We start from the raw sequence: 24,740 nt of genomic DNA, 5'->3' as shown, positions 1-24,740 counted from the left end.
TTTATGGTATAGCATAATTCAACCCAAGAAAAAGCTGAATAATTTCTTACATGCTAGAAAATGAAAGCAATAAAGTTCAGTATTACATAGTTGATTGTTTCTAAGCACTGTACCTTCATTATTTTTAAACTAGCAGTAAAATAATTGTCAACAATAATTAACTTTGTACAGTTTAGGGGCAGTAGCTGGTTTACAGACTAAATCAGATGTGTTGATATGAGCCTGATATCTTTAAATTACACATCAGATTAGACATTACACAAATATGGCATTTCTTCACTCAGTCAAATAGTTTTCTGGGGTTTGCAGTGCACGTCAAGATGCCAACTCCCTTGGGACGACTTAGCAGTTACTTGAAGGTGGGAGGCCTGACATCACTATGATGTCATCAAGACCCCAACACAGCAGTTAATTGTTCTGAAAGAGTTTGACCTACTGCCTTATATCAACAGCAATATCACTGTCTTTAGTGAGGGATTTAGCATGAAACAAAATGTTCCAGTTTTAGTGTTTGTGACACCTATGGCAGATATATCATATATATCACTCTCTTTAAACACATTGATCAGAGGTATCTTAAAATATTCGCATTCAATGATCTAGGCAGAATATACTTTTGATAATATATAAGTCCAAGGAAAGGACAGAGAGATAATCAAAATCCTGGTCCTGCCCTGAAAGCGTTAGCAGTGCAGCAGTTAGTCAATTAATGACTGTCTGTTGGCAATCCTCTCCCCCAAAATCTCCACCAGTACAACAAGTAGATCTCATTTTCTACAGTGAAAAAGTCAAGCAGTTCCAATTAAATTGGCAAAAAAGGGGAGTCACAGTAATATGCATGTCTGGCTTTGTGTGGCAGTAGACAAAGGGGCCTTGTGTGATCTTTTCTGCTCTCCCTGATGAATGGAAGGTGAGAGGGTAACATCCAGGAGATACAAAATGATAAGAAGACAAAGAACAGTAATGCCTCAAGCCATCTATGCACAAAGCAAAGTTTGCAGTCAGCACAAACCAACAAAATCAGGTAGAATTATTGGAAGGAAAATGAACTAAGTAATGCAAAACCTGGGTTGGTTTTAAGGAAAGAACTCACCAGCACTTGGAACAATATTCTGCTATAAAAATGTTTATAGGAATGCAATGGTATTTTCTGAAGTCTTAAGACAGATAATTCTAATTATGTCCATACAATTGATATACCTTCAGACTTCTGGGGGGAAAAAAATCTAGAATGATTATATTTTCTTGTTCTTCTGCATTAGTCTTTCTCAAGCAGTGACAAATCCCACATTACTTCTGGCATTACAAAACTCAGGGACCATTTTATGTGACATAGATCACGCTGCTGTCATAAAGCTTTGTATAAAGCACTTTGGAATTGGAAATGGAGAAAATTAAAAGAAAATATTGTTGATTAAAAATTTCAGAATACTAGAGTATTTAAATTTTCAGACATCAGATACATCGGTACAATAATATCATGCAGTATTTTATTACTGATTTTCCACTTATTCTAGGACATCAAATATCATTATTACTTCTTACACAGTGGTAATACCTTGCAAGTTGATTATTCCAAATAATTTATTTTTATGATTCTTGATAATATTTCTTTTCATTTTTGACAAAAAAAGGAGTATGAATCAAAGATGCTATTTAATTTTTGCCATTTTCACTTCTCAGTAGAATGAGCAAACTTAGTCTTTCAAAAAGTAGATTTCTTTCACAGGAAATGATTGCTTTCATTTATTAGCTATATCACATTTATAGCAATTCAATATGTTCTCTTTCAATCAATCTGCACTGTTAGTTTCCTGAGAGATCTGAACTTTGATGTTATTCTATTCTCTTTTTTTAGTTATTTTCTGTTGGAATTGCACTGTAGCTATAGGAAATTTAGAAAAAACAAGCCACCTATCTTTATGATTTTCTTTCAACTAAGTGAACTGAGCTATTAAGAGAGGCAAAACTAGCTTTTTGGAATCTATCAACTTGACACAAAGATTTTACAATTATAAGCAGCAGAGCCAATGTTTTTTCAGAAGCAAGCTTTTTCATAGTATTTATATGGAAACAACACAGAAGTAAAATTCATACCATTACAGAGTGTTTTCTTTCTAACAGAAAACAGGATAATACCATTCCAGAATACTCCTGGTGGTGCAGACTCTATGTTTTGAGAATTTATGCAATTTCCTGAGCTCAGGTTTGCATGTTGAAAGCTGAATTGCTGAACATTTTTGTATCCTAAGCAATAAACTTGAAGCATCAGCTGAACATTCTACCTAAGGAATGCAATATTCTCCAAATACTGAGTTTTATAGCTAGTCCAATTAAAATGAGAATGTCTTTACATTTTAAATTATAATTAAACAAAATAAATATATTTATAAATATAAAATTTATAAATAAATACATTTATTTATAAATACCAGTGGGTCATAAGTAATGGCACTTCTATGCACTGAGGTGATCCCAGTTAGCCGGAGCTTTGGTTACACCAAAAATTCTGTGGCCACTGCAGAGCATAAAGTGTTTAACAGGTCTGTGTCAGATTTTAAGCTGAGCATATGGTTTCATTCTATAAATGCTTCAAGCAAAGGATAAAAATTATAAAAAATCCTGCCAAAAGCTCAGAAACTTGTGACTTGGGAAGCCCCTTCTCTTCAGTTTCAACAAGGGCTGAACGCATCCTTTAAAAATCAGACATAACCTTACAATATTCCATAATAAACTGAAACAGTAAATCACTGTTCATTGTCTCATTTTGTATATGTTAATTTCCTTGTTTCTTTTGCATCATTCAAGATGTTATGAACAAGAATGAAAGGGTTGACGTCCCATCTTCTTCCAATAGTTTGTTTTTTCTGCCTTGTCATCAGAGAACAAAACCCACATGAAACTAAAAAACCAAAACTGTAAGTGTCTAGGTATTGCATAAGCAGTTGGGATTGGTGTTATGGAGAATGACTACAAGGGGAATACAAGCAGACACTGATGCTTACAGGACAGAACTACAGCCTTCCTTTGATTCACAGTAGTTCACATGCACAGACCAATTTAAATTTCCAGATCCAGTATCTGATGCTTATCTGGAAATTGAAATCCAGATACAAGAGAAAGGTGGAAAGTGAATACCCAGGAGTTGAAGAGTGGATGAGAAAAACAAGTGAAGTGGAAAGCATATCCAATTCATTGCCATCAGCACTAGGGAAAATGTTTGATAGGAAGATTAGGAAAATCTCCTTGCATCCTCTGCCATGTTTTACATTTTCTGAACAAAAGTAAAAATAAAATTTCCCTCCAAAATCCACCAATCCATCCATCACAAAACACCTTAACTTATATCTTAAAGAAAAAAAGAGACAAATTACTGGAAGCTGGAGAAAAGACCTTCCTAAAGATATACTTCTGTAACTTACTTCTAAAACTCAAATCTAAACTTACAAAGTGAATAAAACTACAATTAAAATAAAAATGACAGTTGAGGATGAGGAAAAGGCTGAGTGGTAATATAAACATTTGAGAGGAGTATATGGTGAAACCAAGTACGGATGGTTTTATGTTAGATCCCTTCCCTTTGGACCAGCTGAAGTTGAGCAATGTTTCAAATGTAGGATATTCATAATATTGTAATTTAAATTACAAGAACAAGGAAACAAAATCTATATAGAATTACTTCTACTTAATAATAAAATATGTAAAGATAAATTTTTTTCTAGTGTCAATTATACTGGCATGCTTGGTAGCAAACATTTTTAAATTAAATGAGGTTTTCAACTTAAACAGTAACTGCAAGAGTGTAAGAAAATACAGCCTTATAGGCTGTCATAAGAAATAACCTGAAGTTAGCACCCTATTTAATTATACCAATGCATAATATGAAATCAATTTCTTGTGTGTTGTATTAGTGCCTTGCTTATTGCAAAATACTTTTGTATTGCTTTTGTCAACATAAATTAGACTTACACAATTTTTTCTAACGCTGTTAAATTAAATTATGTGCTTCGCAAGTATAATATTAAACCAATGAATTAAGCTTCTGAATTCCATTAAATCATTGTATTTCCTTTATATTCTATAATGGGATCTTAAAAATCAAAATAGTTCTTAAAAGATACCTTCAATAAACAGCACCAAGAGCAACTGTGCTATCAATTTGAAATAAAAAAGAAAAAATTAAAAGGGGAAATTTGCATCCCATCTATAAAAACTTTAAAATTTGCAGCAACTCTCTATTCATTAAAAATCAAACAGCAGAGAGAATGCTACCAGCAATTAATTTTCGGCACAGCTTGCATTATCATTTCAAGGTCAGGTTTCATTGGCCATGCCTCAGTGGGAGTTAGGTTTTGAGATCACTAAATACTGATCGCAAGGGAAACATCATTAAACATGTACTTGGAAATGCGAAATTCCTTGCAACAGAAACAACTGAAAAACTCTGCTAGCCTGCCTAGACCTTTTCACCCTCCAGAGAGAAACAGATGTCTTTCAATAAGCACTCAGCTGCCAGATATACCTGTGATGGAATACTTGAGTCTACCCTTAAATACAGTTTGACCTTCTGACCACAGATCCAAAGATTGGTCCAGTTCTTATGACATCAGATGAAAGCACAAAATCAGTGACCAATGCTTTCAGGAAGGATTAAAAGTAGGACATCTAAGAGGCAAATTATGCACCAAGGGTGCTGGACGGAGAAGAAAGAGCAGGGACTCTTGGGTGCGCAGAGATCAGTGGCAATCTTGACAGAAAAAATTACTACACCGCATGCATCACGCTAGGAAGTCCAACCTCTTCAATATCAGTGGTTGGGATATTCATGCTGCAAGTTTAATTTCCATCTTCAACTGGAAAACCAAATCTTACCACTTCTTGGATGCTTATTTTTTTCCAGCTTTCAAACTGCATTTATTTATAATTCATATTGCTTTTTTATCCTTATTTTCTCTTTACCACTAATTTAATTTCTTGACACAAATTTTAAGACTAAGTAGTGCTTTCTCTCACCATAAGCCATCCTTACAATGCAGGGAACTCCAAATAGTAAGGTGAATTCAGGTTGCTGCAGACATCCAGGTAGCTGGTATCATTTATGTACCCCTCTCACATGACTGATTGGGACAAAAAGACTACAATGATGTCAGTGTAGAAAAATGTACTGAAAATAAGTGGCTGCTTCTTTGAAAATGATACCTGGCAGGAACATACAGTTTTGTCTATTTTTTCAAAAACCAGAAAATACAACAAGTATGGATTTTTTTACCTTTGTATCTATTGTAATACACTGGGAGAGAGAAAAATACTTCTAACCATCTGCCTGGTTATTAAAGACACTAGAACAATTTACAGAAAAATGCTTCAATATGTTGAAACCATTTTATTCTTTACAAAGCTATCAGAATATTTTTCCTGAAATTGATATATATTTCAACACATCTATGCGTTTATGTGCATATACACAGTTTTAAATCTCAAAACGAAGGTTTGTCTATTTCTTTCAAATACTTTTTCAGAAAACACTGCCAGCAACACCTATGAGTGGTGATGCACATTCGCTAGCAATTTCTGGAAGCAATCAGGGACTGGAAGATTTCAATTCAGTGCTGCAGTCCAAACCAGTTAGATCTTTTCCTGTCTTTGAACACAACAGAGAATATCAGTCTGCCATTTTTTTCTTTTCTTTTCCTTCTGCTTTTTTCCTCTGTAAAACAGCTAAGCAAGAAAGACTGATTTTGAAGCACATATTCCACCATGACTCATTCAGGAACTGTTGATGTTGGTTCTTCCATCTATGCCATGAAAAATTTCACTGCAAAAGGTAGATGAGAAAACTGATCTCCCATTGTTCCACGCTGTTCCCTGACCCCAGCCTTCAAGGACGCCTTGCCTACTCCTGCCTCTCAGTTACAGCATTGCACGCCAGACTTTCAACAGCAGAAGTGCAGCAGGGGTTTGCAAGGGACAGGCTGGTTCTCATGTCCTGCAATGCCTCAATCTCTTCCCCAGCTTTACAGTATGTTAGATCTCAACTGCTACATCGGTGTCTCACTGCTTTCATCTCTTCTGCTCCCTTCAATCCACAGGAGCCTGCACACTATGCATTGTTCCCTGGAGGACATGGGAAACCGGGAAGAACCTCTGTATGTTAGCAGCCTCATGGAGGAAGAAACAGAGTGCACCAACTTCCAGGCAACATGAGCTGAATGGGATGGCTTAGATGCAGCTGGGAGAGGAGAACGTCAGTAGCTATTGTGGTGGTAAAGTTTACCAACTAGTTCATTCCTAAGAAAATCTAAGATAGCAGAGAGCATTTCAAGCCTTCTCTTGCTTTCCTCTGTTTTTTATTTTCAAATAGGAAATACTGTCCTCTTGCACAAGGACTTAAGCTGTTTCTCTAGAGTAGAGGATGGGGTGAAGGGGCTTTGGTAAGCAAATGCTGGCTTCACCACTTCTGGGATTTTTCTCTGTCAGGGTGTAACTGACAAGGGAACAGCAGGATCCTTCAGAAAAACCAAAAGGCCTGAGGGCCAGCAGCTAGAGAGGAAGAAGTCAGCTGACTCTTGGCACACACACAGCAGTACCACAAATACAAATCCAGAAGTTACAAAATGCTAGAACGAAATGGATTTAGAGATGCTCCATGAACACCACAGAAACAGCAACAAAAAATGTAGGGATCAATGAAAACGATACCGATGGTGCAAGCCCTAAAGATAAGAAGGCACAGGGAAACCAACTTGGTGATGTCTGTCTTCACATCCAAGATCTTAAATAGAAGGGGAAAGACATTAGATGACAAACAAAATTTTGTAGCCTTCTCAAGAGTTGAAGGGCTACTTCTTCTAATGCAATTTAGCTCATGAGACAAAGGTGAAGCTTGCTACAGAAAAAGCTGCTACACATGAAGGTTTAAGACACGTCAGTAATGCTCCAAAATGTGCAAACTCAAGCAATTTAAGAGTTTGTATCTTTTATGCATTTTAAGGGAAATAATTCTCTTTTAAATGTCAAAACACATTTTTTATTAATTTTCTTTTTCTATAACTGCCAGAAGAAACTTTCAAGTGAAAGAATTTGAAGGGTCTTCATGTCTACTGTTGTTGTTTATAGCAAATTATATGCACAAAAGCTATATTGCAGTAAAAGAGCAAAATAAAGTATTTAAAAGTTAAGAAATGTCACCCTTGAGATATCAGTAACAACCTTAATTTAATTTCTTTATGCATATGCATTATATTATTATTGTCTTTGATGTAAGATGGAAAAATCTGTATATAAAAATGTCATACAATGTCAACTAATATAGGTAGCACAGGCTAAAAAAAGGCAATAAATACAAATATATATATATATATATTTCTGTACTACTTGCATACAGTTTTTAAATAATCAAAATAGATCACAAAAGACATATCAAAGAACACACCTTACTGACAGCTGTAGGTACAAGTAAATGCTGCAGCACTGGTGTCTTGCTGTACGAGCCCTCCCACATATTTTGTACATGAAAGCACATGGTCCACCAGACATTCATCAGAGAACATCCTGAAAGGTTTTCCTGGCCTGTAAGCTACTCATGTTTGCCAAATATGAGTTTAATAATCTACCATATGATCCAGAATACTGTAGAGCAATTTATCATTTTCTGTACTGATGCAGTCAGCTAAAAAACTTACATGACTGCTTTAAAATTAGAAAAACAGAAACAGAAGCATAATAAATAGATACTGAGTTACTAAAAAAGTTTCTATGAATATGCATAAGATATTGAGTATTTAAAATGTTCTTATATCTGACTCAGATCAAGTATTTGAAATTTTCAAATACTTCAGATATGGAATTAGTGGGTTGTCCATTATACCACACATTAAGAAAAATCAGCAGGTTCCAGGATGGTACTGACAGTGAAGGATGTTCTTTATTTTCCTCATTTTTATACATGATATCTTAATTTCTCCTTATAAGAATTCTAACCATTGCAACATAGTATTTATCTACTCAGAATTAAAACAAGTTTACTATAAAATATATTTTATCAATGTGCAGAATACCATAACGACAGTGGATATTGTAATTGGCAGGCAGGAGCTGATTAATATCAAAGATGTAGAGACTATCAGCTACTGCAAGTACAGGTTCCCACTGAGGAAAAAAAACCAACCAACCAAAAAAAAACCAAACCAAAACAAAAACAAACAAACAAAAAAAAAACAAACAAAAAGGAGCACAAAATCCTGCCATAGAACCCAGCAAGTGCTGGATTTCCACACTCTTGGGAAGACAGTGGAAAAAGAACGATTACATCGCTCCAAGGTATTATGGGAATTAGTACACAGTTAACAGGGTACTCGGATCAGACTGGAAAGGGACTGCAAAAGAGGAACCAGCGTGAAGAACTGCTTGTGGTTTCACTGATTTCCTACCTGGCAATAACTTACAAGCTACAAGAAACAAAGCCCCTCTCTTCTAGCATATCCTCGGCACCTCTGCAGCCAGCATCAAAGGGAACTGGTTAACTATTTCCCCATTTCAGTCAGTGTACAAAGCCCATTCACTATACATCAGCTGAGCTTAAGCAGAGAAACAACTTGACAAGACAAGCTGAAGCAATATGTGTCAAAGAGATTGAATTCCAGTTTCATATTAGTACAGAAGAAGACAGTGCATGATTATTGCTTGAAGCGTGTGGTTGTTTAGGGGATAATGGTAGTACCTTAACACTGAGCAGTAATGGAAATTGTCTGTCTTGTTCTCATTCTTTCTGAGACAGTCACTTGTGATATGTCTTGTTACACTGCCAGGTCATTTCTCTCTTCAGGGTCCTTAAATATCACCTGTCCAAGTTGACAATACATCTCTCCAATGATGGCATTATGCTTTGTCCCTTGCTAAATAGCTAGACACTCACTTTACCAAGGATGAAAAGTCACACCTTACTTGCAGAAATTAAAATATTAGAGGCTGGACACTAGATTAGAGCTCTGCTTCCCAACGCTGCCTCTCTGCAAGGATGCTCAAATCTCAGTATCAAGACATCTCAGTATGCCCAGGCCTGCTTTATGCTCTTGTTTATCATAAAGGGGACTACTCCTAATGTTGCTAAATTCAAAGAAATTGATTGAATTATTAAATGTTCAAACAACAAAGTGTATATACAATGCATTTCATATGTTTTAAATACCATTATGTTCACCAAGAAGAACTTCTATTACAGAAGCTGGAGTGCTTCCAGTACCAGCAACTGCTCTGTGCAGAAAACAACTCAGCAAACCCTGCTCCAAAAAACAGACCTTTAACACCAGAGACAAAAGAGTTTCTTCCCGAGTTGCTTGTTCTATATTTAACCCCCAATACAAGTCCACATCAGATGGAGTAAGGCATAGCATGAAACACAGAAAGAAGGATGGTGAGAATAACAGGATATTTAAAGGCAGATTTTGTGCAATTCAGGGCTGAAAAAATAACTTGCAAATACTACATAAGTTTTTTTCTTTTTGCAGCTATTGTTTTTTACTACAATTGCTGTATATTTGTTTCCTAGCCTCTGTTATGGTATAGACAGGCAGAAAGAAGCCTGCTCATTGTACCTGAGCACTTTACACACACCTACCAGAACAGAATGGCTGTTCTTCAGAGATGGATAAAACACACATTGGCACATGTGTCTACTGACAGAATAATGTAAAATGTCCAAGAGATTAGTTTTAGGACAACAAAATGCATAACAGTAGCATCTGATATTTTCTAGTTTAAGTCTGTCCACAAGGCAGACTTTCAGAGTGCCCTGTAAGATTATGGCTTCCACAGAACCTGCACCCCATGGGATGCAGCAGCCCAGCTGAAGCCTCACCCGTGGGCCCACAGCACATCTATTTCTAACAGATATTTAAATCACCTGGAGTCATTGCAGAAATTATTGTACAGACTTAGAATTCCCACCTTAAACTTGCAAATCCTTTCTTAAACACAGAGACAGTAAGCTGATTTGTGAAAGCAATTTTGAAGAGTGATAGCACTTTTTTCCCCACTGTGGGACCAGATCAAATTAACACAGGAGAAAAAACCCCTACATTTGTGAACTGCCTTAATTTAATGCACATGACAACTAGTAAATTCAGGACTAAATAATTCAAAGAAAGGCATAAACATCATAGTTTATTGATTTCTACACAATTGTGTTGTTGTATTGTATAAAGTATCTGTATATGCTCTGAATATGCCCCTCAGTTAAGTGACTATGAAAAATGTCTACCATCTTAACTTGTCTTTCACATACACATTCTCCAACTTTTCCAAGTACTGCTAGGCAAGAAAAGCCACATCTAAAAAAATTTTTTACTTGTTTCTTTTCTGCAAAGATTCTTATATTATATTCATCACCATATGAACTGCAAACCTACAAGCATATTATGCCATATGAATAATTTCTACAACATATTATTCACTCCCTCATCCACTGTTTAGGCAGAAGCATCCATATTCCCTTTAAACTTTTAAATTATGTTTCAAGGCTGAAGGGAAGGAATAGCTGGGGCTGAAGGGGGAGGTATGGTCACGTTAAAAAAGGAACAAGAAAAACGAAACACAAAATGCTGAAAAAGAAAACTTGGTAATGGCAAACTAAGAAGTCTTTGAGGTGAAGTGGCAGACACACACAGAAAAAAAGAACATGCTCAACTTGCATGATCCTTAATTACGGCTATTCAGCTGATAACAGACAAGGGCTAAGCCAGAAAAAAAACAAAACAACAACTTCAGGAATAAATTAATCTCCCCTGATTTCAATACAGTGTGTTTGTTGCATTCTTTCCACACTCCCCATCTACCCCTTATTATATCAAGTCAACACCAAAAGTCAACTCTCTAAGTACTGACAAAACTCTTGGTCACACTAAAAGCTGAATACAGACACTACATCAGTGATAAAACTTATCACTGAATGAATAAAAATTTCACCCCTTACATATGATCCTCATTGTATAAGATTCTCATTACAAAATATTTAGCATTCAGACAGATAAATCCAAGATCTCATTGCAGCTAGCATAACAAAAGTAAGAAAAGTGCTTGTTCTGAAAAAAAAAATCATGTGAGGTAAATAAATTTGACAAAAATTGCTGGGGAAACATTCATAGCCAACCCTGCTCTCCAAATAGCAATGAGACACCAAAGTGAACTTATTTGTCAAAGGTGATGCCAAAGACCATAAACAGAGAGCAGGTTTCTTGAATTGCAGTTCTGCACTGCCTTCAAAGGTCATTACTTTAAGGAACCATGGTACAACTCAACTGGATTATTTATTTGCAATCATCTAAGCTACCACAGGTTGTGAACTGTGAATAGAGCACATCATATTCCCAGTGGGTGCCCATGCTCTGACATTTCAGCCTAATTGTTAGAGTTCATTTTGCAGAAAAAAGAAGGTGTAAAATATATTTTCTCCAGTCCCTATCATTGAGCACAATTTCTCTAAAATAAAGGTAATAAACTGCAAAATATGTACTTGTGGTACTGTAAGAGTATCTGAAATGTTTAATTATCTGAATGATAATTTAGCATGTTGTCTTTTCCAAGGGTAATGAAGTAGCTTTTAGCAATTAATGACCTGAAAAACAAAATGCATAAAATGAAATAGTTTTCAAAGGTAACATGAAATGAAAAATAATAGTATACAGAAGAATAAAAGGATTATGCAGTTGATTTGGAGATGTGAAACAAGGAAAATAGATTTCAACCCCCTGAGGAATAACTGCCTAAATCATGTCTGTATCTCTAAACTCAGTATTAATTCTGGTAACATCACATATAAACAACAAGATTTTGTTTCCAGATTTGAACTTTCTGCCAGAGATTTTTTATTTTGGTTTTCTAATCCTTCTGAAAACAAACTCTTGACAATGCCATGCATTTAATTCCATAGAACAGGATGCTACCCAGATTTGGAGAGGGATTGGAGAGATGGGGATAAAAGACTTGGGTCAGAAGAAAACTAATTTGGTAAGCAATTTCAAGATTACATCTTCAAAAGCTTTAAAACATTCTCCAATGCTAAGGAAAGAGTGAGAGATTTTGCTCTGGTTTACAAGCTAAGGACTGCAGGATCTCTTCTAGTTCCAGTGCCTAGGTATCAGCCCTAATGGTCCATGACTCTCAGAACTCTTTTCCTCTCTGTACATATAGCATACTTTGTTTTTACTGCACTGCAAATGTTGTACTTGAAACATAGATAAGACTCAGCCAATGCAAACCACTGCAAATTAGAACTCATCCTTTTTTTCAATTGGCCTTTTTTTCTACCAGTTTCATAATATTCTGTAATTTGTCAACTTTATCATAGTTACATTTTCTTTATAAATTACATGGAACTGTTCCTAATAGGGCCCAAACAGAAGTGCTTATTCAATTAATCCATAAACCCAGTTTTAGATACATAGGCCAGTTCTTCTCCATTTGAGTTGATTTTATTCTGGTTTCTTAATCAAAATGCCTTATATCAAATTAAATGCATTAGAGAAGAACAATATCAGCTTTATTAACGAAATCTGTAATTTAATTTTTAAAAAATCAAGTTATTCTGACAAGAGCATTCTATAAATCTGTTGACTGCCACTAATGATATTACTTCCTTAATTCTTCATTAATCAAGCTTGGTATTGGCTGTTCCATTATTCTGTTCAGAATTAAAGTCAAGATGACAAGCTTTTAATTAGGCGAACCTGAGCCTCCATGTCAGTATTTTTAATGTTTGTTTTTCAAGTTATCCGGAGCTTTCTAGGACTGCTCCAGACTTTTATTTGAAAACAGCAGACAAAACCAGGTAACATTAAGAGCCTTGACAAAGCATTTTTAGGTTTCTGGACCTACTGATCATCTGAGGTGTAACTTGACATCATTGCTGCTTAATATGCTCCTCAACTCATTGCTAAAATGGAGGCTATTTAATTATCACTCCATACAAAAGCATCACATGGTCCATTCTCCCTCTCAGCAACAGCAGGATGATTTACTGAAAAATAAACTGAAGAGAGTGAAATTCACTCAGTTCTGCTTCATGCAGTCTGGGTTCAAATTAGGTTAAAAGAATTATGCTGCTCACTATTAAAATGAAACAATGTTAAAAGAAATTTAAAAAGCAAACAAGAATTAAATAAAAATCAAATATTTATCTAGCAGAAGGAAGCCCAAAGAATTGATGCTTGTAAGAACCAGGGCTTTTGGGAAGAATTACATGGTATCTCTTTGTAATGGCTTTGGAGAGAGGGGGGACAGGAAAAATATTGAATGGGGAGGGAGAGGGAAAATACTGAATGCATTTGGTAAATCTCATCAACATCCCCTGCCACAGCACAGGTTGCTGGTACTGCTTTCCTCTTCTGCCCTTCCACTCCTGCTAGTCACAGCCCTCGATATCTAATTCACACTACTCTGCCAAAAGTGCCAAAATAACTGCAAAATTAGTATGCTTCCAAAACACTTTAGGGCTTCAATAATCAGAGTAACTTAAAAAAAAACCTTATTAAAATTTTCCCTGATTAATTTTTAATAGACTGATAAATGAAAATACAATAAAAGCCAGTCCTATAAAAGTTTGTTTTATTTAGGTACTTACCAACTCTCAAACACTATAAAATTAATATTGCATTCCTGAACAGTTGAGACCTTAATTATGAAACCAAACTGAAGCATCAAACACACTAATCAATCATTCTAAAAAAAAAAAAATAAATTATTTCAGCTGAAATTAAAAATAGAAGTCCCATTTCAAAAAAAGAGCTGCAGCCATCTAAAAGGGAAAGACTATCTCAACCTGCAGTCATGTCTTTAAGGAAGCAAACATAGACTGAAAATCTGTTAACATCAGTTCCCCAACTTTGCAGAAGCCCTAATCAGGCTGTGAGTTATCTGGCCTGGGTGCACCCACAGCACTTTCAAGTGCTGCAATATGAATTATTGCCCACATCCATTCTTTTACAGCTGGAATGGGCACTGTGGATTAATGTACTGCAATATATTTTCTTGCCACAGACAGTGCTCCTCTCGGAAGTGTGATCTATTGACTAGTTACACGCACTTTGGATAAATCATGGCTGTCTCAGTGTGCCGTGGCAGGCTCTGCTCTGGGAAAAGCCACCAAACAAACCAAGGTGAGGCAAGAGATGGAGAAATTGCTTGAGACAGGGAAGCTCTGTGTGGTGTTGGTAGCTGCTCCTTTTCCTCCTCCTGCCTCTACCACGCAGTGAAGGGGTATTCTGACCTCGTGTCCTTCACCAAAAAGAGAGACAGTAACTTTAACCAAAGTCTTTGTACCAAAGCCTTGACTGACCAGTGTGTCAAGCGCCAATGACCACAATCATGTCTTGTTCCTCCCTGCCCACTACTAGAGACTTCAAAAGGAAGGCAGAAAAGGCCACTGCACACAACAGAGGCTTTGAAATGTGGGTGGCCATGCTACAGGAGTCCACCTACTCAGGTCTGCTATACTAAGTGAAGAGCATCAGAGTGATTTACTGCTGAATGTGATACTATACTATAAAAAACTAGTCATGAACAAAATACTTCCCAAAAATTAAGCATGAGAGAATTCAGGGAGCCCACGCCTTATGCAACATAGCACTTGCAATGTTGCAGGAAGAAAGTTTCCAGTTAGTACAGAGGGAACTTGCAGCTGCAAGTCCCATATAATATACTAAGCAAGGCTGAATACAGCAAACAAAAAGAAGTTGAAAACTAATTTAGGGGAGGTCAGTGTCTGAACTTGCAGTTTACTGCCAATTCAACTGAGTCATCAGCATTGCACTCCTTTGAAAAAGATGATACCATGCTTAATTTATACAATCTGACAAGAACTTGGCTGGGCAGTCTGCCTGGTCTCTTGCTAGGTAAGTCAGATGCACTACAGTCCTTTCTTACGGATATAAGCATCATTAGGATTCTCTATGTGGTATGGGCATCTCAGCAGTGGCAAGCAGCACAATAAGCAGAGCATGGTTGCTGGTGCCAGATGATAGTCCAAATCAGATGGGTCTTCTACAGGATACCTTCTCAATAACAATTCTAGTATTTAGTCCTAACGGGAATATGATGAAGTTCCTCAGTCCAGACTCTGTCCATTGTTGTAATATCTCCCTGCTCCACCTCCCCATATACAATCCAGTTGGTAAACCGATATGGAACAAGACTGGTGCATTTGGAATCTGATAGCAAGATCTTAAATGGTTCCAATTGCTACCTGGCCAAAAGCCCAGAAACAGTCACAAGTGCCAAACACACTTGTAAAAACAACAGCAACTTATAAATATTGGTGTAATGAGGGCTCTTCTGGAACGACAAATGTAAAATAATTTTTAAAATATCGTATTAATTTAGTTTCAAGTTGTTCATCTTTAGTTTATCCATAAAATGCATTCAAATCATAACCAACAAAAATATTAGCAATAAAAACATGTCATTTAAGCACTCAAAATGTATTCATGTTGTCCTTGAAGTCTAAGTCCATAACAATACCTACTTTGAGGAAAATAAGATAAAAATTCTGTTTGAAACATGAAGACAGCTGTTTTTCTGTAAAGATAAAAATTTCTCTCTGTCACCATTGAAAAAAAAAAGGGTTGAAAATTATGCATTTATCCATATTTTTATTAGCTTTTAAAGTTTTAACCAATTGCAGTTGCACTACTGCAAGGGACACTAATGAAGAACACAGCTTATCTGTTCAGTGCTGTATATTCCAGGAGCCTCCTGTGATGTTGACTCTACCCAATTTTACAAACATTTCGCCTCATATTCCAACATCCTAAATTCTCTTGTACAGTACACTGCAAAGCCTAAAAAACCAGGTCCCCACCCTGAACCCTCTGTCTTGGCTCTGCAAGAGTAAAAGGCAACAAACACAGAGTGAAGTAGCACTGTGCACATCCCACATCAGCACATCCAGATTCTATACTGCAATATCCCTCTCACTCCAGTAATTTTAAAAATAAGTTACAATTTTTATGTAACCACAACAACATTTTAGTTCTCCAGATGGCCATGTAGGGTCACTTTCTCAATGGCAACCTCTCTGGGGTCCCTCTGTTATAAATCCTAAGACAATGATCAAAAGCCTTTGAGCTTCCTTTTGTTTTTCAATAATTTTCCATGTTTTGGTTTTTTTCTTTGTTAGAGGAGAACTCAGCAGTATCCTGTGTATATTTTTGAAATTAATACACGTAGAAACTGTACACAAACATTCTGCACTTGAAAAGGCAGCAGAAAGCAGCTCAGCTCCCAAGCCTTCAACTGCAGGTGTTCATGTGCCAGAATTGCATTGCTGAGCCATCTCCTGCTCTGGTGCCTTGAGGCTGACTGTTACCAAGAGCAGGTCTCTGTGACAGATAAAGATTTTGAACAATGAAATAACAATAATGACAATAGCAATAATAATAATATCATTGATAAATGTTTTGCCTTTCTCAGCTCTGCTAGAGCTATAAAGCTTCCCTGTCCTTACTCATTTCATTATCAAGACCAAAAAAATGAAAACACACAGCACTCTTTTCTCCAACTGTTTTACAATTCTTCATGTTTTTCTGAAAAATCATGCCTTGTGCTGAACTTCAGTAAAGTAGGAGCAAGCAATTCCACTGTGTACATATATTAAGCTCTGGACAGGCTGAACTATTGACCTCCTTTGCCGCCAAAATATCAGTTAATCATAAAACGGAGCTGTGAGCTGTTACTCAGAAGCAGCAGCCAACATTAAGAGAACAACTTTGAATTTAGAGTTGAAAAAGCAGCCTAAGTGGACAGTTTTAGATTATCACGCATTTCCTACACCCTGCCCCTCTCCCCCTACCCCCTCAAGGGAAGAAAGGCAAAAACAACTCAGAGGATACGCTTGGAAGGACAGCACACCCCAGAGCCACAGAAAACAGCCTTAAGGATTACTTCTGGTTAAAGTGTTACTCTCTGCCTTTTGTTTTGGTGTTAGAATCCTGGAGAAGTGAATAATCTGAGTAATGACCCCAGGCAAGAGGTGAAGTCAGAATGAAATAAAGCTCAGGTGCCCTGTGACTGCTGAGGGGGAGCCAGTACCTCTCAGCATCAGCAGCTGAGAACACAATGCCTTGGTCATACCATCATAGGTGGTGCTTAAAAGAGGAAATAACAAAGCACACACCTGGCTCTTACAGAGGCTAATGTAAGAAAATGGTGTTTTGCTTCAAATGTTTCAGGCTTCAGCCATTTAAAAACACTCAGTGGTTTCATATTTGACTGCTCAGCACTATCTTTAATCACAGACTGATAAAACAGCACATCTAACAAAATGCTTTAGCTTCAGCACAGGAAAGATTACCTGGGAAATGCCGGGTAGACAAACAGGCTGTCAGAGGACTTAACTAGTGGAAGAATTATCCCTTCATTAAAGAACAATTTTGTTTAGCATCAGTGGAAACATTTAGTAAATGAGTCACCAGACACTCCAGTTTTGCTACGAGGAAGACAGAAAATTATCTAAATACCTAATAATGAAAGTGCACGTATGACAATGAGGTAAGTATGATAATCATTCAAATCGCTAAGGAGTAGAATACATCTCCAGCAAAGCAGAAGACAACTGGTCAATAATACGTTATTAAGAAATAGCATGAAATTATAAATACTGAATGAATTATGGGGGAAAAGTATTTTAAACTTAATTTGAAAACAATGCTGATATTTGCTTAAGCATTAAACAGAAAGCAGAATAATAGCTTATTCTCATTATTTTTTCAGTGAGTTTGCTGTTGCTGCTTGGAATGTAAACTTTAATCCTTACAATTTCATCAGATCAACATTCACTAATGCACACCTTTTAATCTGTTTAGAGAGCAGTCAAACTTCATGTTAAAAATTCATTTATTTTCCACCATTCCATCTGATACTGAGCAGATAATCAATTCTAACTTGTTTTAGAATTTGAACTAATACGTATAAAACTAGTGGAAAGAAAAAATTGACGAAGAACATCGACAGAAAAGAGAGTATCTGTCTGAAAAATAAGTGAGCTTGTCAGAAATGAGAATTAGGAATAATTGAAGAAACTCCAGAAAGAAGATATTGCTGCAGAGATGTCATCTAATATAGCACAGTAAATCACCTGCCAGTCACTGGTACAATACCAGCAGCAGCAGATACTGCAGGGTGAGATATTCCATTATTACCTTTACCTTTTCTTATAAATCTTCTCTTTAGAAGAAACTAATTTTGATGTTTATAATTTGCCTTTTAAAAGTAAAATATAAGTATATACAACAACAAAAAGAATTACATTGATGAGGACCTGGAGCTATCAATCAGAAGCCTTGGGAGAACACTGCAGAAGAGCAAGGTCTCTCTCATTTTCCAGGCAGGTGAGGAGGCAGCAAGGCATTCAATCTGGTTCTATCCCTGACTCATTCCTGATGATGTGCACAATATTTCAGTCTTCACAAACCCTTGCTGACACATCTTCTAGCTGAAACTAGCTAGTAGTAACAATTATTTGCCTTCACTTTAATGAAATAGGAAGAATCAGTTTCACTGCAAGGTAAACCGCTTAAAATTTTATTATTATTAAAATTATGCACGCTGTCACACAAAGTTCAGAATTTTATTCTCAAGTATTTTTTTGATCTGTTTAATTTCATAGTGGATTAAATTGAGTTGATTTTTTTTTCCTCAAGCCAGACTAGATTTTGGAGCCTTATATTTGAGTATTATATTAAAAAAAAAAAAACAACTAAAAATAAAACCACACCCACAATAACAAGATTTCCCCTAACAAGTTTCTAAAAATATGTCACCCAATTATCTCCTTTCCCACTAAAATTCTTTACTCTGTCACAATCTAGGTAAATTAAATTACATTTTTTCAAGTGCTAGGAAAACAACCTGAACATTTTAATTTGCTAGTCTTGGCTCAGCCTCTTTAAAACAGAAGTAGTTTTCCAATTCCTACTTTTTCAGACAAATGTCTAAGCCAATTCTGTGCAATAAACCAATACTTTAACCTCACTTAGATCTCAAAGACCGACACCTTAACTGAGATAGACATGTAGATCTTTCTACTTCACTGGAAAGACAGACTAAATTATAAATACAATCACAAACTCCAAAAGGTGCCTTCAGCTAGGTCTTACTCCAGCTTCATGTATCAGATTCTGACAGTACTGGGAGCAACTTTAAAAAAGATCCTCTAATTTTCTGCAATTCATACCCTCTGACCTAGTCTGCTAGAATTCCTGGCTTCTGGTCCAGATCCTGACATTCTTCCTTAAGTAAACAAAGTGAGTTTTCATCCACCAGAGATCTGTCTTCAACTTGTGAAAAAAACTATTTATGTTTCTGATTCATATGTGCACATATACACACGACACATGGAAACCTGAGACTCCAGCTTGTCCTTCTGATTACTTTAATTCGATTGTGAATAGATGGTTATCAGCACTCTTTGCTAAATCAAATACTTTGTCAACTTTAAAATACTGTCAGGCTCTAGAAGTTGTGAGACTAGGAGGGAAAACCCCACAATTTAATTTATGCTTATTTTCCTCACAGTCTGAGATTCAAATCTATAATTTTTTTCCCCTGCAAATATGAGATGTAGGTATTATCTTTTTTCTTGTGAAAGCTGAGGTTAAAATAATTTTACGTAGGCTTAGAAGGAACAGCATATAACACAAGTTGACAGTGCTTAATTTTCTTGGTGCTGGCCACGCAGGAGCACTCTGAGAAACAGGAAGCAGACTGCAGGGCTCAGCAACACATGATTTTGGTAATAGAAGTAAAAAAAGGAGAAAACACTCTATTTGTATTTTCAATTGTATTCTACAATTTAGAGAATCATAGAATATCCTGAGTTGGAAGGGACCCACAATAATCATTGAGTCGTACTCCCAGTGCTGCACAGGAAAGCCCCAAAAGTTACCATGAACCTGAGAGTGTTGTCCAAACACTTCCTGAACTCTGGCAGGCTTGCTACTGTGACCACTTCCCTGAGGAGCAGTCATAGCCAGAGATTTTAGTATTTGTATTTTAGTTCTTGGAGATTCTGTCAGACAAATTATGCAGAAGTACACTTTTTTTTTACCATTCTATTTCTTAAACATATCATTTTTTCCCATGCAATTTGCTTTATGTGCAAGTTTGCTTAAAATGTAATTGAAAATATGAAGGTGAAGAAACAAGGAGGTCAGGACTAGCCAGAAATCGAGAGGACCCCTTCCTTACGTGATGAGGAGCAAGATATTTTCTTAGATTTCTAATTTCTCGCTTCTTAATCTACCCTCCATCCAAGCAACCATCTACCTCCAATCTACCTCCAATCCTAGCAACCTAGACAATGACCAGGCAAAGTAGAGGACACAGCAAATCCTAACTGATCCAGAAACTTGGGGATCCTGTGGGTGTGAAGAGAATCCTGAAATCCTGATACAAGTTAATTGGAGCAAACAGGCCTGCCAGTCAATTCAACCATGAAGTAAACAGTTTTGGGTTTTTTGTTAATTTTTCCAGGGCAACACTCACCAGCACACTTGGTCCTGGTGATGAGTGGTGGTCCTGGCTGCCCCGTGCCACCTTCGCCCGGGCGGGTGAGCAGGACCCGAATCTCATATTCAGTGTCAGGGTCCAGGTGCCAGAGCTTGTAAGTTGGTGCATTGACAGCGTGGGTCTCGGTCCAAGTCCCAGATGTCATCCGGTACTCCACTTCTTTCAGGATAATGGGGCCATCCCCAATGATGGAGTTGGCATTCAGCTGGATGAGCAAGTACGTGGGCCCAACGCCCAGCAGCTGCGGGGGTGCTATCGGCCGCGGCGGCTCTGCAGGGGAGACAAAAAATAAGGCAGAGATAAAACAAAAACTGGAAAACCCACTAAGAGGGAGGCTCTCTACACAGGAAGTTGTCAGAGTTTGGTCAGCAAAGATTCCAAACCACAGAAACAAATTCAAACTGACATCAGTGAAGAAGAGCTGAGGAAAATTTCAGCTGATGGAAGTGAGTGGTGCACTACTGGCATCTGCTCAATGCAGTATTTTCCTTCTAAAAATCTCAGCTAGAGACTACAAAATCCTGTCTGATTTATATATTGCTGCTGCTTGAGATTTTCTTTCTGAAAAAAACCCTATGATTATTTATATAATTTACTAGACCAATAACTTGAAATTTTCTTTTATTGGCTGAAGCCACATTCGCACATTCCTTATAGAAAGAGCTGCAAGAGATGATACACTACCCCTGCACAGAATATTCTTAAAAATGAGTATCACTGCAGTTAATCTGAAACCCACTGGATGCAGTTAGGGAAAAGGATACAGGTGCCTAATACAGGCATTCAGAATACTCAGAACTGAGCAAAGCTGCCAGGAGAATGACAAAATAAAGACATGGCAAAAACGTACAATATTTTATTCTTTAGTAAGTTACTACTGATTTTGAAACTTGAACAATAGGATGTGTGTTGCCTTTTGTCATCCCCTCTTCTCATCAGCTTCTGCCTGCCTACATATTTCAATGTAGCTGCAAAGTGAAAAAGGTAATGACAGACCAAACAGAAAGAGGTGGTGCCCCCTACCCTGAGAAATGTTAACATAGAAAGATTGCCTCAGCATGATTTATTTTAAGAAACGGTCACAAGCAACAAGTATTTTTCTAATAAAATGAATTCACTGATAAACACGGAAGGTTCATTTTCATTCCAGATGGTTCATATTTCAGCTAATTTGTTTCAGTTAATTAGGCAACAATGCTAAATTCAGTGCACACCGGGGTTTCTCATAGCAGAGATGCAGAACTAACAAATCAGCAACTCTGAACAGGTAAAGGGGATCTCATGGCCAGTACAATAAAAATAACTTTTAACCCTAGACCATAAGATTTCCCTAGCAGGGGACCCTTACATTCTACACAACAGAAATTAAGACCCAGATGCATTGCACGTATTCTGCCTTCCAGGGATGATGCCACCACTGTCCATGACAGAACACATGGTGAGGAGTGGTGGACCTCCTTTGACATCCCATCCTCCCTGCATGATGAAGTTCAGCCCCTGGTTCTGCCTGCTTCCCTTCCAGGTATCACAGCTTGCTCAAAACAGTACATTTACCAGCTCTATAAGCAACCAAGTTTCCCAGATTTTGGCACATATCTTGAGGACTTTTTTCTAAATTAGCTGCTTCTCAAACCACTCAGTTTGGAGACCAGAGAGTCTGTAGCCATGCCATAGTGGCTGTAATGGGAGCTAATTTTTTACTCCCAGAGTGAAAGGTAAGTGCTCTAAGGTGTTTACATTTCTGCTTTAGGATACAAAAAGTACATCAATTAATTATTAACCTTTTACCCTTCTTTGGCAATATATGTGCTTATGAATTAATTTAGATCCCTACCTGCATCAAAGCTCAGAAATGCAGCTGGCCATAATGAGGGCAGTTTGTTTGCTGTGGAGCTAACATATTAAATGTCCAACTAATGTGTTCGAAGGTCAGCATACATTATAGCAGAAAACATCATCATTGATGAGCATGATGCACTATCAACTCTAAGTTATAAACTTCTAAAACATATGGCTATGTTTAGAAGTATACACTTTGATTAAGAGCTGGATTATCACAAATAAAACCTCACATTAATGAGGCCATTGCCTATTAAGTTTTTATGTTAAGAAGTAAAGCACATTCTTATATTAGCATACGCATTTTGTTTTTAAGCTCTTGAGGCCAAGGAGACTTATTTATAAAGTCTCTCCCAGTTCCAATAAATTATGCATGAATTTTAATCAGTTAGCAAATGAACAAGTAATTGTTCCACAGCATTATTAATATTCTTCATAATATAATATACTATCAGAACCAGAGGTGAGGTGCAAGCAGAAATCCCAAAAGTACACTAAGTATCAACTGAAGCATGCAATCCCAATATACCAGGATAAACTTTTCTGATGTTACCCAATTAGCTTTCTATTAATTATTCCCATTCATTATTCTACAACCACATCTCCAATTATAATTAGAAATCACAATTTCCTTTTGTATATACAGCAACCCGAAACTTTTACAATTTAAAAATTGCCATTGATAGCTAAAAAAGATAGAACAAAGCCATTATTAATGTTTTGGTTGCCACTTCCATATAAAATACCACACATATCAACAATACTTTTCTTTCAGTGAGTTTTAAAATATAATTTAAATCCTTTGAGGAAGTATATGTTGCTGGCTTTTTTTACCCCAGCAATCTGGGTCCACCTGTAGTAAATAATCCAGTTTCAGAGTGCCCTGAGAAGACAGTCTGCCAAAAATGAAAAACCTCTTACATGAGGCATGAAAAATAAAAGGAGATGCATGAAAAAGCACCCTAAAGAAAATCACCTTCTCAGAAGTTTGTTCTGGCTTATAAACAACATAAAAACTCAGCTTCAGCTCAGCCAGGTGATGGCTTAGATGTTCAGAGCCTGGATTAGAGGTTGCAGGGAGCTGAGGCTCAGCAGGTACCCACCACAGCAGCTTTCCTGCTGCCTGGCCCTGCCAATGTGCTCCAATGCAGGTGGCCCCTACTCAGATGCATTTTGTGGCTTCCAGTCATCCAGACCCAAAGCCAGGTGAGGCAGTACAGTGATGTCCCTCCACCCTCCCCCTGCCTTGGTCATTACAATCCAACCAGAAAGCTGTGCTTTTTATTTCTGCCAAAAAGAACCAACCTTCCTCAATTATTATGAGGATATACAGCTAAGTATTCCCAGTATTCCCAGCAATCAATTTTCCTTGAGCTCAGTTCCCCTTTCCTCAGCCATGAACTCTCTGTGAAAAGCCATAAGGTTCTAAACCATAACTTATGTAAAAATATTTCAATCCATAGATGGTTTAACTCATCAGTAGAATCACAGTTTTAATAGGCATTTAAGAGATACTAAAAAGTTGGATCAAAGACCCTGCAATGGTGAGTGTAATTTCTTCCTTTGCTAAGCACAAAATTTAAGATTCCTTATCCAATGTAACCAGTTTAATTGCCAACTCATTTTCTGTCTATATTTTTAGGCAGTGTATAAAAGTGTTAAATCTGATTAAATCCTTCTAGTTTTCACGGCCACTAACATCTCAGAAAGACTATATTAAAAGACCACTTGTACATCTACAAGATATTAAATAAACGAAAGTGTTTTCATGCATAGCATGTTGCAGTATTTGGTCAGCTCTGGTTTTGACATAAAATGCCCACAGCTAAGGTAATAAAAAATTAAGACTGACATTTCATCAGTACTAAGTTCTCATTCTGCTGAGCTACTAGCAGTACATTATGCTCACATCAGTATGTATATGACATTGTATATTAAATGTAGTGTGATATTTAGGCACCAATGACTAGAATAAGCATGCAACTTCAGCCTCCTCTGCCAGTCTTCCTACAGTTAAGTGGTTGTGTCATATTTTTAATATGAAACATTGGATACAAATAATTATGTATTCACAGGCAGAAAAAGCAACCAGAAAAGGTCATTAGTGTTACAAGTATAGTAACTAATATACATAATATTTCCAATATTCTCAAGCTATATGTGCACACTATAGTACATTGCCTTCCAAGATAAAACACTTCCTAAGTTTAAAATAAAGGAAGGTACTTTCATTTGTATCTTACTGGCAATCATATACTGTTAATGATCAGTTCAAAGCAAAACATAAAAATAAACCAGAATCCTACATATTGTTTGTTCCATTTTGGAGGAAAAGCTGATACTGG

General features: G+C 36.8%; 1 protein-coding gene across 12 annotated transcripts in view; it reads right to left on the bottom strand.

The window, feature by feature from the left end:
* The window catches only part of PTPRK (protein tyrosine phosphatase receptor type K), a 378,252-nt gene that overhangs the window by 138,854 nt on the left and 214,658 nt on the right, over window positions 1-24,740 (bottom strand). For all 12 annotated transcript variants that reach the window (XM_039707322.1, XM_039707321.1, XM_039707325.1 and 9 more), the window contains exon 7: window positions 20,533-20,826. In XM_039707322.1, coding sequence (XP_039563256.1) covers window positions 20,533-20,826 — 294 coding nt within the window. The remainder of the gene's footprint in view (window positions 1-20,532; window positions 20,827-24,740) is intronic.

This window comes from Passer montanus, unplaced genomic scaffold, assembly GCF_014805655.1.
Source record: "Passer montanus isolate IOZ18808 unplaced genomic scaffold, ASM1480565v1 scaffold2, whole genome shotgun sequence".
Lineage (NCBI taxonomy): Eukaryota > Metazoa > Chordata > Aves > Passeriformes > Passeridae > Passer > Passer montanus.
Note: the sequence above shows the minus strand (reverse complement) of the source record. Positions and strands in the feature narration are given on the sequence as shown.